The sequence below is a fragment of the Orbicella franksi genome, chromosome 15 (assembly GCF_964199315.1).
Source record: "Orbicella franksi chromosome 15, jaOrbFran1.1, whole genome shotgun sequence".
Lineage (NCBI taxonomy): Eukaryota > Metazoa > Cnidaria > Anthozoa > Scleractinia > Merulinidae > Orbicella > Orbicella franksi.
This window is the reverse complement of record NC_138159.1, coordinates 7,077,137-7,092,200: the sequence shown is the minus strand read 5'-3', so window position 1 is coordinate 7,092,200 and position 15,064 is coordinate 7,077,137. Positions and strand designations below refer to the sequence as shown.

At 37.7% G+C, this 15,064-nt stretch overlaps 2 protein-coding genes across 2 annotated transcripts in view; one reads left to right on the top strand and one right to left on the bottom strand.

The window, feature by feature from the left end:
• LOC145469822 (uncharacterized) overlaps window positions 1-11,228 on the bottom strand; it is a 13,576-nt gene extending 2,348 nt beyond the window's left edge. The window contains exons 1-16 of the mRNA XM_081453632.1: window positions 11,174-11,228; window positions 8,921-10,668; window positions 7,833-8,048; window positions 7,526-7,603; window positions 7,380-7,400; window positions 6,743-6,781; window positions 6,054-6,082; window positions 5,375-5,427; window positions 5,023-5,084; window positions 4,394-4,450; window positions 4,067-4,136; window positions 3,505-3,560; window positions 2,871-2,961; window positions 1,669-1,773; window positions 1,094-1,192; window positions 1-355 (exon numbers count right to left, since the gene is read on the bottom strand). The exon at window positions 1-355 is cut by the window's left edge and continues 646 nt beyond it. Coding sequence (XP_081309758.1) covers window positions 1-355; window positions 1,094-1,192; window positions 1,669-1,773; window positions 2,871-2,961; window positions 3,505-3,560; window positions 4,067-4,136; window positions 4,394-4,450; window positions 5,023-5,084; window positions 5,375-5,427; window positions 6,054-6,082; window positions 6,743-6,781; window positions 7,380-7,400; window positions 7,526-7,603; window positions 7,833-7,943 — 1,226 coding nt within the window. The 5' untranslated portion in view covers window positions 7,944-8,048; window positions 8,921-10,668; window positions 11,174-11,228. The remainder of the gene's footprint in view (window positions 356-1,093; window positions 1,193-1,668; window positions 1,774-2,870; window positions 2,962-3,504; window positions 3,561-4,066; window positions 4,137-4,393; window positions 4,451-5,022; window positions 5,085-5,374; window positions 5,428-6,053; window positions 6,083-6,742; window positions 6,782-7,379; window positions 7,401-7,525; window positions 7,604-7,832; window positions 8,049-8,920; window positions 10,669-11,173) is intronic.
• Window positions 1-15,064, top strand: part of LOC145469182 (uncharacterized) — a 190,392-nt gene that overhangs the window by 85,303 nt on the left and 90,025 nt on the right. The gene's annotated exons all lie outside the window — the stretch shown is intronic.

Here is a 15,064-nt window from a genome sequence, read left to right as displayed (position 1 = left end):
ACATTACCGACACACATCCTGTCTTTCTGAGCAACAGATCTTTCATTCCGAGGGTAGGTTGGTGTAGATATGTTCGTTGTATGGGGTCCTTCCATTGCATATCTGGAATTGTCTATCCGCATACTTGCAGAATTCACACTTGTTGCTTGGGAGACGTTCTCCAAGCCATTCTCCTTTGTTTTCTTTGCTAGCAAAGGAGATGAAATTTTCCGACTACTGTAAAGCACGGTTGTTCCCATCTTCAATAGTTCAGCTCCAGAAAACTGTTGTCTTTCTATCTCCTCGTCTACACGAGGCTTGGAGACATATTGGGCAGTAGTGAGCAAGATATCTGTGTAGCCGGCGCCAGCTGCATCTAAAACAAAAGAGTTTGCTTAAACGTTAAGCAGTTGAATTTAAAATGCCCATAAAAGGAACGATCATTTCTCCAGTCTCTTCAAAATGTTTTGTTTCACTTTACCGTGTTCACAAATTAGATGAGTTCAACAATGGAAATTTGTAAAACAGTTACTGTTTAAAAAGCCAGTTGTGCTTTCCCCGCTTGGGTGTTTTATTTTTAATTACAGTAGAAACCCACATGCAAGAACCTGTATTTTTTGAAGTCTGACAAAATAGGTTCTTGTACGTATTTTGGGGTAGTTATTAGCAATTTAGGCTAAGTAGGTTCTTTTAGTAATTTTAATTAGGTTCTTAATTTCTTTGAAGGAGATATAGTTGTTGATTATCAGAAAAATAAGTCAACTTTGGTTTTGTCCTTAAATTTACGGTATTTATTCACAACTGAATAATGTATTTTCTTGTAATATAAATTTGCAATCTCAAAGTAGCACTCCTTGGTTAAACTGTCTATCACTTGGGTAAACAGTTTCTTATATTTTTGGGTATTGAAATAGTAAATTTCTGCCAGCAGGTTCTTAACCAATAGGTTCTTAGGTGGGGGTTTTTACTGTAGTGCATCAAAGATTGAAAACATTGATTTCGAAACATTAGCTTTGCAAACTCGCTACAGTGGCTAAAATAACTCTTTACCCATAGTTTCCCTTTATTGTCTTCTTGCAATGAAATCTAAAAAAAATACCTACAGTAATTTTACCTGAGATTTTGTCTCCTTGCCATGGCAACAGATAAGCACTTGGAAACTCAGGAGCCAAGAATGGATGCATAGCAGCTTGACAAGGTGTAAGTCGTTTACCTGCAATACGAAATCAACGAATTGTAAATACTGAAGAAAACAACTTCATGTGGTTCTGGTTGAAGCTGACTCTTACCCAGTCATTCCTTTAGAGTTCTATAAAAGCGCGAGGGTTTATGGGAAGGAGGGAAAAGAGGATACCACTGAAAGGTCCTGTTTCCAAGATGGCGGAGAGAGCAAAGGCAGATCTTCCTCTCTCTCCTCTTCTTCCTTCACATAATTCTCTCGGTGCACTCGAGTTTCTCTCAGTCTCCCTCACCTCTTGCCCTTTACGACACCAGTCAAGAGGTGCAAAGCAGTTGCGTGTGGAAGACGGTCTTTGCAGTGATTTTTAGGTCACTTCGATCAGTAGGAAGAACATTTGCCCTAGAGCTGCAAATCTCAATGAAAAGTTCTAATCTTCACGGACTAAGACTTTCATTTGTGCTAAGTCTTTGCAGAGCATAGCGCATGTTTGCTAATATCAGTAAACTTACCAGGGTTGTACTGCAGCAATCCGACCAGTAAACTTGCAAAGGCGTAATTCCTTGAGTTGTGAAGTTTCTTCATCAGGTTAGTCACAATGACGAGCTGATGAACTTCTAAAAGCAATGACAAACAATGAATCAGGTAACAAGGATGGTGAAATTTTGAGGTATCAAGACTGATTTAGAAGGACAAAATTGAAAAATTTCGGGTCAAGTTTGTAACCTGTGCCATTTGTGATAAACATGTACTTAACAAGTTTGGGACAAATTCACAACTTAAAATGTTGGCTAATATCTTTGCTCAAAGAACATATGCGCATTGATTGCTCAAAAATCGTATTTCTACTTACTAATTAGATTACTTTGTATGAGCTCGAAATTTCTATGAGCGAATAGTCAACGAGGCGTAGACAAGTTGACTCTCTCTCATAGAAAGCGAGGACGAGTAGTCTAATTGTTTTAGTACACACGTTCAAGATTAAGCACAAAACCTAAAACTTTGTGTATTTCTTTAATGGCAGATACGCTGTTCGGGGGGTTACCATGTTGTAGTCCAGATTTGGCAGTCTGGGTTCGTGGACTAGCCATGGATCATTGTGTTATTTCTTTGCTCTCACAGTACGTATCTCTCTCCACTCAATTATATCAAATATAGGTGCTGTCAAAGTTGTCAGGGAAACCTCACAAAAACGTTGTCGGGTTTAACCGTGATAGCCTGTTCACAAGACCTTCTATTTCCTCTGACCATCAAGGACCCGAACAAAATAAATGCCACGGGGGATTTATTGATTCATTTTCGCGCACTTCACTGTCGCGCTTACGTTGTGAGCTCGCTTTTTACTAAGGAAAGAAATTGGTTCACTTTTGATTAAGGAAAAAAGCTTGTGGAGAGACTAAATTGCAATGGTGGAGTAGCATCCAATTTAGCGAATGGTACTCCTAGTCACTGCATTGTTTTAATTTTTTAAAATTTCTTTTTAAAAATATTTCATTAGAGATGTAGCTTTGTTTAAAAGCCTTGGTGGCCTGTCGCCTGCCAGACCAGCGTTTGACTCCAATTTCTATAGCATAAAGTGACTTAGAATAAAGTTCCTAATCACTTCATGCAATAGAAACTGGAGTCAAACACTGGCCTGGCAGGCGGCAGGCCACCTGGGCTTTTCAAATGACTTAATCTGACCTTAACCTTAACTGTTCTACCTTAAACATACCTGGATTGTGACCAACAAACTCTGACAATTCTTGGAAAAACTTGCCAGTCTGGAATGGATTCCTAGGTATGGGACCAAAGATTGAGGTCACCTGCCAAAAAGGAAACCGAAAAGAACTTTAAAAAAAAACCAACACAAAAATGAGTAGTATAAACTAAGGTAAATGGGAAAGTACATGAAAAATCTGGTTGTCTATCTTAATCAAATCACAACTAATTGAAGAAATATTGAATTGAGCAATAACAGGGTACACATACGTGTTGCACTCACTGATGTGAAAACCTATTGTCAGTTGTCAATATTAGGTACAGTGGCCTACGATGTATTTTGGGACGAGACATCCCATCTTTCTGTCCTTGAGCAAAAACATCTTGTTCTCACAGTGTCTCTCTACAATCACTGCCACATACTACCATTCTATCTAGAGAGGAGTAGAAATATTCCTCCTCTCTCCATGCAGCTCAAACCAGTGAGGAGGGCCAGCCTCATGGGCCACTAGGCTGGAACGTAAACCTTTCCCTATGTTAATTGTCTTCTTGGAGTCTCATTTCACATCACTGACATTAATGGACAGTGTCAATTGATAGCCTTCAGGCAAGCTTTCTTGGAAGAGCTTGTCATAACTGCCACATACCTCTTGCAAGATTTCATTTTTATTTCTTCCAAGAAACAAAGGTTTCCAATGTACAACTGAAAAGCAAGATCCAAATTCAGTCAGTATTAGGACGAGGCTGTAGGCTAAACTAGACAATAGGCTCGTGTCTAGTTTGTAAGCCCTCCTCCCTCTCTCTGCTGCTCATTCAGTAACCCAGGTCATTCGTAAACTCGCTCGCATGCCAAAGCGAATAGCCAGATAGCAGCGCTTGAGTGCAGTTTAACTCAAACACTATATTAGCACTTGCCCAAGAGTAGGAACATTGGCAAGTAAGTATAAAGTATACAAAATGTGGGTAGACATATTAATGTATATACAATGACTTTGTCAGGAAAGGATCCTTGTGAGGACAATGTGCTTGCTTTAATATTAAAAATTTAGAGCGGTTTTCAATTGAGTGTCAAAAGTAATCCATAACAAACTCCTTTAGTTTCTACTCCTGCACTCTGTGACTGGTTTAACAATATACATGTATTATATTTCACACCACTTCCTTATCGGCTCATCTTGCCTGCTCACGGAGCTAGAATATAATTGAGACGTACCTCAGTTAGGATACACCCTAAAGACCAGATGTTGATTTCTGGGCCAAATGGAACACCAAACATCACCTGTAAAGAGTCAAACCTTAAGTTACCAGACGTGTGGTATCAGAATGCTCTCCTCTGTTTCCTCATATCCCTTCAATAGCAGAATTTGTTCGAAAAATCTTAGGCAATATTTTCAAAAAAAAAATTATGTCAAATTACATCTTAAAATGAAGATTTCCCAGACTGCCACCTACATGTAACATGTGTACAAGTTATATAAATTTCACAATGTTCAACTATTGTATGCCTTTCACATAAGCAGTAAGTCAGTTGGTCACCTCTGGAGCTTGGTAAAGTAATGTTTGCAGTTCAAACTCATCATAATACAAGGAAACCTGAAAATCAGGAAATACAAATAGAAATTAAAAACGTATTAAAAAATATTGAAATCATACAGTGACTTAAAAACATCAAATTATGAAAAAAAACCCATCAAATTATGCATTAATAATTATTACATAATTATTAGTATCCTGCTCAGTAAATAAATTATGATAAATAATAAGACTGCACTCACTTAATAAGCTACAATTAGGTAGTTAATGTTCCAGTTCCTAGGGACTGTAATTGATTGCAGGTTAAATTAACATAGTGTGCATCGGAACAGATTATTTATAAGCAAATAATGCGCTGCTCTGTAGTAGTGATATGCTTAAGGTTGCTGTCTTTTAAATTTAGGAAAGTTGGTACTTTGGGAATCATGTGTTTACTTACTGGCCACAGTTGTTCAAAGGCTGGATAACGCCTATCCACTGGATAAATCACTGTCCTCAGGGGATTAGTGTGATCAAAACAAACCACGTTATCCACTGGATAGTGATTTATTTGGTGGGTAGCCTCATCCACCTTTCAAACAACCCAGCCCAGTAATAGTAATAATTGTGGACAATAATATAGTTTGCTGTACCTCTCTATGAACCCAATGTATTGCATTCCCAAAGTCCATGACTTTTATCTTGATTTCCTCACCTGAAACAGACAAAGATAAAACTGTGTCAGTGAAGGCTTTTATGGCTCAAGATTCACAGCTTTAAGGCACAGGAAGTTGGTTGGTAGGCATGAGTAGGTGTGAGATCAATGTCTTCATCCTGAAGGCATGAAACGCATTCCTCCAGTCTCAGAGTGTGCAGGTACAACTTTGCCTCAATATCCTCAACAAAAGGGTGTGTAAATGTAACATTGTTTCTTAATGTTTAATAAACTACTTACAAAGTATTAATTATATTGAAAACTCTGAAGTTAAGGTTACTTTAAAATACCTTCTTCCAAAAGAATGTTCTCTGGTTTTAAGTCAGCATGGATAACATTCTCTCTGTCAAATTAAGAGTACATGTTAGTAAGACAAGTTCTAAATCAACGAAATCAGCTAAGCAAGCACAGTTTAACATGACAGCAAGTTTGACATGTAGTTTTACTGCAAGTTGTATTTCCACTCCCAGGTACACTCAACTCGTAGATTGAGATTCCCTATTTTATAGAAAGTGAAGAGTCAAAACATTAACTACTGCTGACAAAACAAGGGCAGAAATGTTAATAACAGGGATAAAAGTCTGCCAAAACCTAACCTCAACAATTTCAAGTAACTTAATTATGAAACAAAAACATAAAAAAGACAATTTTCTGCCCTATACACAGCATAGAGCCAGGTGTCTAAATGGACCATTTTGAATTCTATTGTTTTAAATAGCCATAATAATTATGGAATGATTGGGAGCAAATAAATACTAATTTGCACCCCTGAGCCACCCATAATTATAATACATGTAGCTATTTGAAACAATAGAATTCAAAACGGCCGCTGTATCGCCAAAAAGGTCCATTGACAACCGCAAGTGTATTGTCATTCAGTTGTACATGTGGCCAATGAGAACATTAGCTTGCACTTGTCGTCTTGAGCAGTTGTCAGTATTGTCTATGTTCAAAGCCTCCATAATTCACCTTTTTAGGAATCCAAGGGCTTGTAAAAGCTGTAATACGACATGCACATAGAGACAGTAGTGTTAAAATGCGTGAGGATCTTCTTATTGAGATGTAAAACTACATGTGCACAACACATAATATGCATGTTGGTATTAGACTATTAATAATAATATAATACCATATAGATCTGAGAATGTGACATGGCAGCACAGAGATAAGAGATTTCACATCTTTGAATGCTGAAAAATATTTCACGAGTGAGCACAGCAAATGATTGAAATATTTTTCAACGGCATTATGCTGTTGTATTTATTGTCTAAAGACCAACGAAATACGAAACCAAATGTTTCACTTTTGCTGTGAAAGGGGTGATTTAATATGTACTGCAGCATTAAGCAAATATGATTTTTCACGTGAGAAGATAACATAGTAATTAACATACATGTTATTTCACGTGTGAAGCTAAAGCAAGCTCACCTGGTATTTCATTAGTGTTTATACAATAAAAGTGATAATCAACTTGTAATCAGTAGTAGATCCAAAGGTTCTCAAAAGGAGGAGGTATTTAAGGAATGCCAAAAACATTCTACAGAGTGAAGGTCTGTACAGTCTTTTCTTTCTCCTATATCAGGGAGGGGGGTAATTAAAATAAAAGTATTCTTAATCTTACTGCTGTTTATCACTTCACAGTGTAAAATAATACTCACTTGTAACATTATTTTTCTGATCACTTTCAAATTTGCCTCCTATTGGTAAAAATAATTTATTTTAATTAACACTTTATCATGTTTATGACAAGTTGAGAAGTATTGTGTCATTTCATCTCTTACATTACTTCAATCTGTAATTTGAATTTCCGTCAAAAAACTTTCTCATGACAAGTGAGAAGGACAGAATTCACTGACCCAATAGCAAAACCACTTAAGCCCTCAGGGTTACTGGAGATGACTTTCTTTGCTGTCATGATAAGCTCAAAGCAAATAGCACAGAAAGAGTTTTCATTATGAGTTGGAGCAAGTGTAAGTTGTAATTACATTTCTGAGTTAGAAATGAGATGACCAAGCCTACAGAAATATGAATAACATACTGTAATTGCATGATTATCACGGACGTGTAATGTACACTCAGATCATTAATTTTATTATATTTATTGCAACTCTTATGAACACAGAGGGAAGGTGTACTGCAAGTCTGAAAAAATATAATTCCTCATTTTCCCACAATCAGTGCATTTCCCATGAATATGTCATATTTTTAAGAAAATTGAAATCTATTGTATTGTGTTTACATGTCGATTAATTAAATATAATTTTTTTCTAAATTATACAATCTCAAATTTCTTACCTCACCTTCAAACTGACATTTCTGCAAATTAAAACTCTGGAAAAGTCTTGATCACTCAATGTTCCAATAATATAATTATGCTATGAAGATGCAACATGATCTGTTAATACTGTACTGTACCTGAAACAAAAAGGCCTGCAACTTACCTCAAAGTATTGATGGAGAGGTCTTGGACGTAGCAACTCAAACACCAAACAATAGCGACTCTCAAAGCAGAAAACATTCTGAAAGTCCAAAATAATATTATTTGGTGTTTGTCAGTCAGTGAAAAGTGTTTTTAATTAATAATTACAATTTTCTTCACAATTAATACAGTACAGTCACTATATCAGTGCACACTACCATAAAAGAGGAGAAAAAAACACATCTCTCAACATTCTCTCAGATAATGCGATTGAGAAGACACGAACCTTGATAGTGAGGCTGAGATTAATTCACTTTCATGGTCATCACCTTTGTCTTGGATTCCTGTTCCAGCAAAGCTGTCAATTTGATGTCATCTACTCCAGAGTAAAACACTCTGTTCCCTGTCATTGTTGTGTCCTCTGCACTTAAAAGAAACATTTTGAAACAAAAATACTGTACATCTGTGACTTACATTTACAACTGGGCAGTTCTGGAGACACAAAGGATATCTGCCTTATTCAGCTGCTGAATGCAATCTGCCTCCTGCAGTTAAAAAAGTGAAAATTGACAGCGAAAACTAATCCATTTCGAGCAGATTTTCAGTATGCACACATGTTAAATGCTAAATAAAGTTGCTTGCCCTTGACACTACTTTATTCTCGACTGCTTTCATGGGCAACTGACCAAAATCACGAATGCATGCATGTGTGGTGTAGGCATGCATTTAGGTGGAATTAAAATTAATTTATCATGTAGAAAACTATTCAAGCCATTAAACTTCTAGTTCTCACATTACACTTGACATGTTTGTTCGACATGAATAGAACAAGAGATTACTAGTGAGTCACATACAGTATCTCACATTTGATCAAACATTTGGTTATGTGTACATTGAGCAGTTGTCTTTGACATGCATGTTAGGCTTAAATTGTGAGCACTGTGTTCCATAACAAATGATTTTGGGATTCCTGAGAGAGACGAGACACATCTTGAGAGAAACAAGACATGTCTTGCAACAAACAAGATGCATCTTGCAAAATGTGATGTGAGGTGGTAACTAACTTTTGAGCAGTACCATACCAGTATTTGGCTCTCATAACAATAATTAGGAAGAAACATGTACATACTACTGTAGTTATAAATTAAACACGCACATTTGATTTTGAGTGGTACACGGTATATCATAGAATATCCTATGAGTCACTTGTCTCTTCTTGTATACACATGCGCCTTTAGGCAAGTGTGTAAAGTTCATATTGTATTGCATATTACAGGTTGAACAGCAAACAAGGATGAAGCTGTAGGCTTCAAAAGGAGGCTAAAATACCTGTTTTGTTCATGAAGCATTGCAAATTGAAAAAGAGAAAGAATATTTATTATGATAAAACTCAGAGCACTTAACGTATGCACAGTACCTGATGATTACAATTTTCAGCAATTAGCGAATGTGGATGTTTTTTTCATATTGTATTGCATACCACACATGTACATGTACAGGTTGAACAGTAAACAAGGATGAAGCTGTTTACTATTTTCTCACTTCTGCAGCAACCAGGATTGAAGATTGTCCTTGTCCAATAACTTGAACAAATTTGTACCTTCCAGCAAACAAAGGAACTAACAAAACCACACAGAAATATGACTTGTGAGAAGCAGTCATTAACAATTTCAACTGCTCAAAAGATCATTACAGTTCTAGATTGAAGTGAGCAATACACTAGCGTAAGGTCTTTATTAGCCTGGAATCATACATTATTAATACATTATTAAATTATAGGGGCCTTAAGATACACTGTAGTCATACATAAGAGTATGTACAAGATGAGAGGTACGAGTAAAAGTGTTCAGTCTAGTTACACAGTCATGTATGTTATTAGAATCCTGACATGAATTCCTTCCTATTGCTGGTATAAAAACAAAGCTATTTAATATTAGATTTTATCAATAAAAAATTATTAAAGGATACAGTTACGTACACTGTACATCATGTACATGTACTCTACTTGTGGGAGGTGCGGTGGACTAATGGTTAGTATGCTCGTCTCCAGATCGAGCGGTCCAGGTTCAAGCCCTGAACATTGCTCAGCACTGTATCTTGAGCAAAATACTTTACTCTCATAGTGCCTCTCTCCACCCAGGTGTATAAATGGGCACTCATGAACTTAATGGTAGGGGTAACCCTGTGATGGACTAGCATCCCATCCAGGGGGGAGTAGAAATACTCCTAGCCGCTTCATGCTACAGAAACTGGGATAAGCTCCGGCCTGATGGGCCACTTGGCTTGTATGCAGACTTAACCTACCTACCTAGTGAACCGCGAAAGTAATGCTTCTCCTGAACGTAGCAGCCCACCCAAAAGCAGTGGCCCTTTCAAGAAGTCACTACAGTAAAAGAAAAAATCTGGGTCCTTGAGAACTGGTCACGTGGATGGAGGACTGAACATTTACTTGAAAAGCTATCTGTGATTTTATGATTTTGAATATGCCTGAATTTTTTTTCACACTATGATTTATATGCTGTATTTGCCTAGCAGCAGAGTCAAATGATATATAATGTAGGGTAATCAGTTGAACATTACTTTTGGAATTCTATGGTATATGACATTGCATAACAGCGTAAATATTTAAGCAGTACACCACAAGTTTTTATGGTCTATGGGCTGATGAACCATGCGGGATGTTGGAAGAACACGAGAAGAATTTGTAAATCATGAGCCGCAGGCGAGTGATCTGCGAATTCTTCTCGTGTTCTTCCAACATCCCAAGTGGTTTATCATGCCTCTAAACCATAAAAACTTGTGGTCTATTGCTTTTATATAATAATTCAGAAGACATGTGAAATTTCCATGAGTTTACTGGCACAATAAACCATAGCTGATTGACCAATCAAAGCGCGCGCATTCATTTAATTATTATATAAAATAGTTTGACTGGGAATGTAATAATCGTATGTCACAATTCAAAATATGAGAAAGAAATTGAATAAAAACGACTTGCATGTACCTCGACTCTTCTGTGTGTTACTTTCGTCTCCATGCCGTTTTGGGGCCGTTTCAAAACAATTCCAGCGACTTTCAGTTTCATCGTTCTCCTCTGTTACGCTGTTATGCGATGTAATAGCATATAAATGTTCACGGCTCCCAAGGAGCGCGAGTCTGGGATACCTGTGAACAAATTAGGGTAAAAATTAGACTGCTGGCAATCTGTTTTTCTCTCGAAATTCAGCAGGGGTATGAGGCAAGATGCTTTAGCTTAAAGGGGAAAGGGACGAGAATGGGCACGGCGTTCTTCCCTACTTGGCCATACTGCCCTTGTCTCTCCTCCTTCCCTACCCAGCCACGTTTTGCATTTGCGATGGCTTAACACTCAACTAAGTGGCCCTTAGGGAAACGAGCATTGCGGAACGGAAAGTGTGAAGTCAGAAAGCTCCACTTAATTATAAATAGGTGAACTACATAAAGATCGTGTTCATGAAAAATAGTGACTTGGGTATTTATGAGTGTTCTCCAAAAGTGTACTTGTGCTATCCAATTGCATGTTGTTGTTCATCTGTTGAGAACGCAAAAGTCAGCTGAAACGTTTATATAAAAAACACTAAAACAGTCCCTCTAGAAGAAAACGCTAATTTAATAAGCGATGCATTTGGTTGAACTAGCGATATTCTCATACCGTAGGTCCTGAGAGCTGAAGTCCATTTTAAACTTGTCCGCAGTGTTCCAGTTTGGTTTTATGCACCTATCAATGTCAAGCCTTGGTGGTGATGGGGGATGGGGGTGGGCGGGGGGGGGGGGGCGCGGGGTATCGGGCAACCCACGAGAATTTGACTGTGACTGTGACCTTTTCCCCAGGGTAGGGATTTTGAACGGACATCATGTCCCCAGGGTCGGGAATTTTGGCATGGCCGCCATCTTGGATAATGGGGAGAGTCTGGAAATGAGGCGCCATTTTGGAAAATACCCAGACGGCATTTGGATGAATTTCCCGCGTTCGTGAGCAATGGCTGATCGAAAGGTGAGTGAAAAGGTGTTTCTTTGCTTTCTAAGCCAAAAATTTTCAATTTTAATGCCCGTAGCTATAGATTTAATATTGATCTTTCAATCTTCCGGGAATAGACTGTTTTTCTATCGGATTTTGAAGGAAATACTTGTGCAAAACTGACCTGCCCGTTTAAGCGTGATTGCACTGTAGATATAAATTACTTCAAAGAAAGTGCGACGTACGGATTTTTATTCACGATTTGCAAAACTCATTCGTTCGCTGTGCTCACTCGTTCGTTTTCCAAAGTTTTGCAACGAGTGAATAAAAATCTGTACAAGGCACTTTCTATGCTGTAATTTGTTTATTGTATATATAGCGAGAATTAAACATATCCTTTAAGGTAATTCCTCTGAAACAAAAGTGACAATAGATTTTTGTTCAAACTTTGTCCACTGAATATTTGTCATATGATAACTTCAATTTTGAAGTAAAAAAGGGGGTGCCCATGCTCATTAAGGAGCATTGAGGCATTGAAAATGCCACATTTTGGCATTATTTAATGCTTATTATAAAAACACATTCCCAGTAATTGTAAAATCTTTGTGAGTTCAGACTCAAAAGAACACGCATTAAACTACAGTCAATACATTGTGTCGGACACAAATAAACATTTTAACTTTGATTCAGGCAGAAAGCTAAATCCTTGATTAAAAATTTGAATCAAATTTCTTGACTTGGTTACTGACTGCAAAATAGAAAAGACCACAGTGTATCTGCTTTTTTCTTATTTATTCAGTTTTCAGCAATAGAAATTAGATCAGTCTTTTCTCATGCAAAGCTTATGATTAGTTGATTACAATGACTGGAAAAACAATTGGGGTGCTCGTTGGTGAGCTAGAGCCATTTTTCAACTGACAGAGCTCAATATCAAGGCAAATCCGTCATGTTTTCAATATGCACGTGCATGAGCGCGTGCTAATGACGCCATAAATTATGCGCAGTATGGATGCGCGATGCAATTGTGAGGAATGACCTTAAATCAGTTTTATTTTTCCCAATACCTGCCATAAACTAATTAACATGCCAGAATGCAAAGCATTCAAGACTGATCTGAATGACTGAGCATAAGAAAAAACAAATCCGCTTTCCAGTCCAGCAACAGGCTACCAAAGATCCTTCACAAGCTTAAATACAATACGGAAGAATTCGTAAATACAAAATGTGGAATGTTTTCGCTTGTCCATAATCACTGTCAAAGACAAATTTGGACTCTGTTGATGTACACTGTTTAAATTTGAATGTTCCTTGAATGTTGATGGCTTCCTGATGCCAAATTTACTTCCTTGGTTTCTTGATTGTCCATTGATTCTGAAGCTGGAGTGCTAGCTATCAAGATGTTGAATATATTCCGCTACTGTTTTTCCGAAAGTGAACTACAACTGGAAGCTGAAGCCATGTTTTCGAAAAGGAAACTTCAAGCGGGCGCTGATTTGAAGACTGCGCTTCTCAGAAGCCATGTGAGTGCTTCGCTCTGATTGGCTAAATGGTTCTACTCTTGATGATGATTGGTTATATTTTCAGTGTTTCCGCCAGAGCGCAGCATTGCGGGAATCCCGCGTTACAATCAGAGATGGCCCCCAGAAAAACGAAACAAGGGCCAATTTGGCCCTTTTCTTTTACAAGACTGTGCAGGCTTAACACAGGCATAAATTATATTTTAAAAGCCATCCCAGGGCTTGAAATTGTGATCGATACGGTCGTCAATGTAACAAGCATTTCATCCTTGGCGACCAAAACTTCTGGTTTAGTTGCCATAATACGGCATAATGGCGACTGCATTTTTCTGTGTTGACAATCAATAACGATTATTTTGTCACACATTATGTCCTAGAAAAATCATATTGAGAGATCTTTGCTTCTAAAACATTCAAGTCAATCTGTCCTTTTGCTTTGCTGTATTGATTCTCTCATATCGGAAAACTTCCAAATGGCTGCCCGTGTTTGAAATCGCTGTATAATGCATTGCAAACCTATGATCATTGCCTACGTCATGTAGGCCTAAGGATTGTTCTCTTGTAATGCACAGATCCTTCATATTAGTATCCGATTCAAAAGAAACTTTATTGAGTAGAAACCCTTCAAAAAGCACTTACTATTAAATTTTATCATAGATCCTAATAAGCTGCTTTATTTTCCTTGGTACCCTGATGCATTTTTCCCTTCTGTAGCTTTCAATTTAGTGGCCCCTTTCCTAAAAAATTGGCCCCTAAAAAAGATCTTCAGGGGCCACTTTGACCCTCAAGTGAAATTTTCTGGCTGAAACACTGTATTTTGCATATGTGAAGAATGCTGTATGCGAAGCTGATTGGACGTACCGCATTTTTCACACATGAAAATATAGCACATGTAGAATTCTATTTGCAAGGGTTATTGCCTAAAATTCTTGCTATATATACAATAGAAATGTTTATTGAGTCTTTGGTATGTCATTTATTGCTTTCTTCTTGTGTGCAACAAGGACTGAAGGGTATATGACTGCCTTCCCTTGCCCCAGGGTCGGGGATTTTGATATTTTTGACAATTATTTTTTGCCTGGGGGTGGGGATTTTGATAATATTTTTTAGAAAATGTCAAAATCCCCACCTTATGCCCGACCCCCCTTCCCCCGACTTGACATTGATAGGTGCATTACATGTATTCCATATGTATTCAGCAAGACCTTTGATTTAGACCTTCTTGCAATTGGCACTCTCTTAACCATTAGTTGAGTTTTCTTGATGCCTATTCCTTACCATTTTGAACTCTTTAAATATGTTTTGGTTCTACTGTAAGTACAGAATTTTGCCATCTAGAAGAAAACCAAGACAGATGAAGCCGATCAAAACATTTCTTCCCCCAATCCCCTAGAATAGGCAAAGGATCAGAACACAGTAGGTACCAAGGAAATCTCTGGGGAGTGAGAAAGAGGTAATTTCTCAGTATTTTGAAAGGGTCACTTGCCTACTGTACCCTGCAAGGGAGTTCATATGTACCCTGAGCTACCCCTTCATAAAGTTAACAGGGTTAACAGTGAAAAGTTTAACAAACTTCCGTTAACTAAAGGTCTTTTAGTATGTCATCATAGTGTGTCCAGCTGACGAAAATATTGACATCTGAAGGATTTGTTTTCGATCAGGAACTAGCATTTCACTTACTTGAAAGACATTTCCCAATATTCTAACCCCAATAGTACTCCATCCTACAGACTTCGCACTAGGAACTGGCTGCTAGCAGTCTGAGGGTGTCAATGGGGTATAGCCCTAGTCAGTAAACAGCTAAATATAAGCCATTTAGTCAGTAAACTGTTCAAAATAATGTCAGTCAGTAAACAGTAAAAACAGAGATTAGTCTGGCAGTTAATTTGCATGATTTTATGATTTTTATGAGCTTTGGATGACCTTTGTTTGCAAAGTAAGTCATGACTGCGACAAAGTCAGTTTTGGAATTATTGAAAATGAGGTAATATTCCTCAAACACTGTCCTTCAATCAGGAAGATCTGGTGACCCAAGGGGGAGACTGCTAAATTATCAAAGAGATTTGGC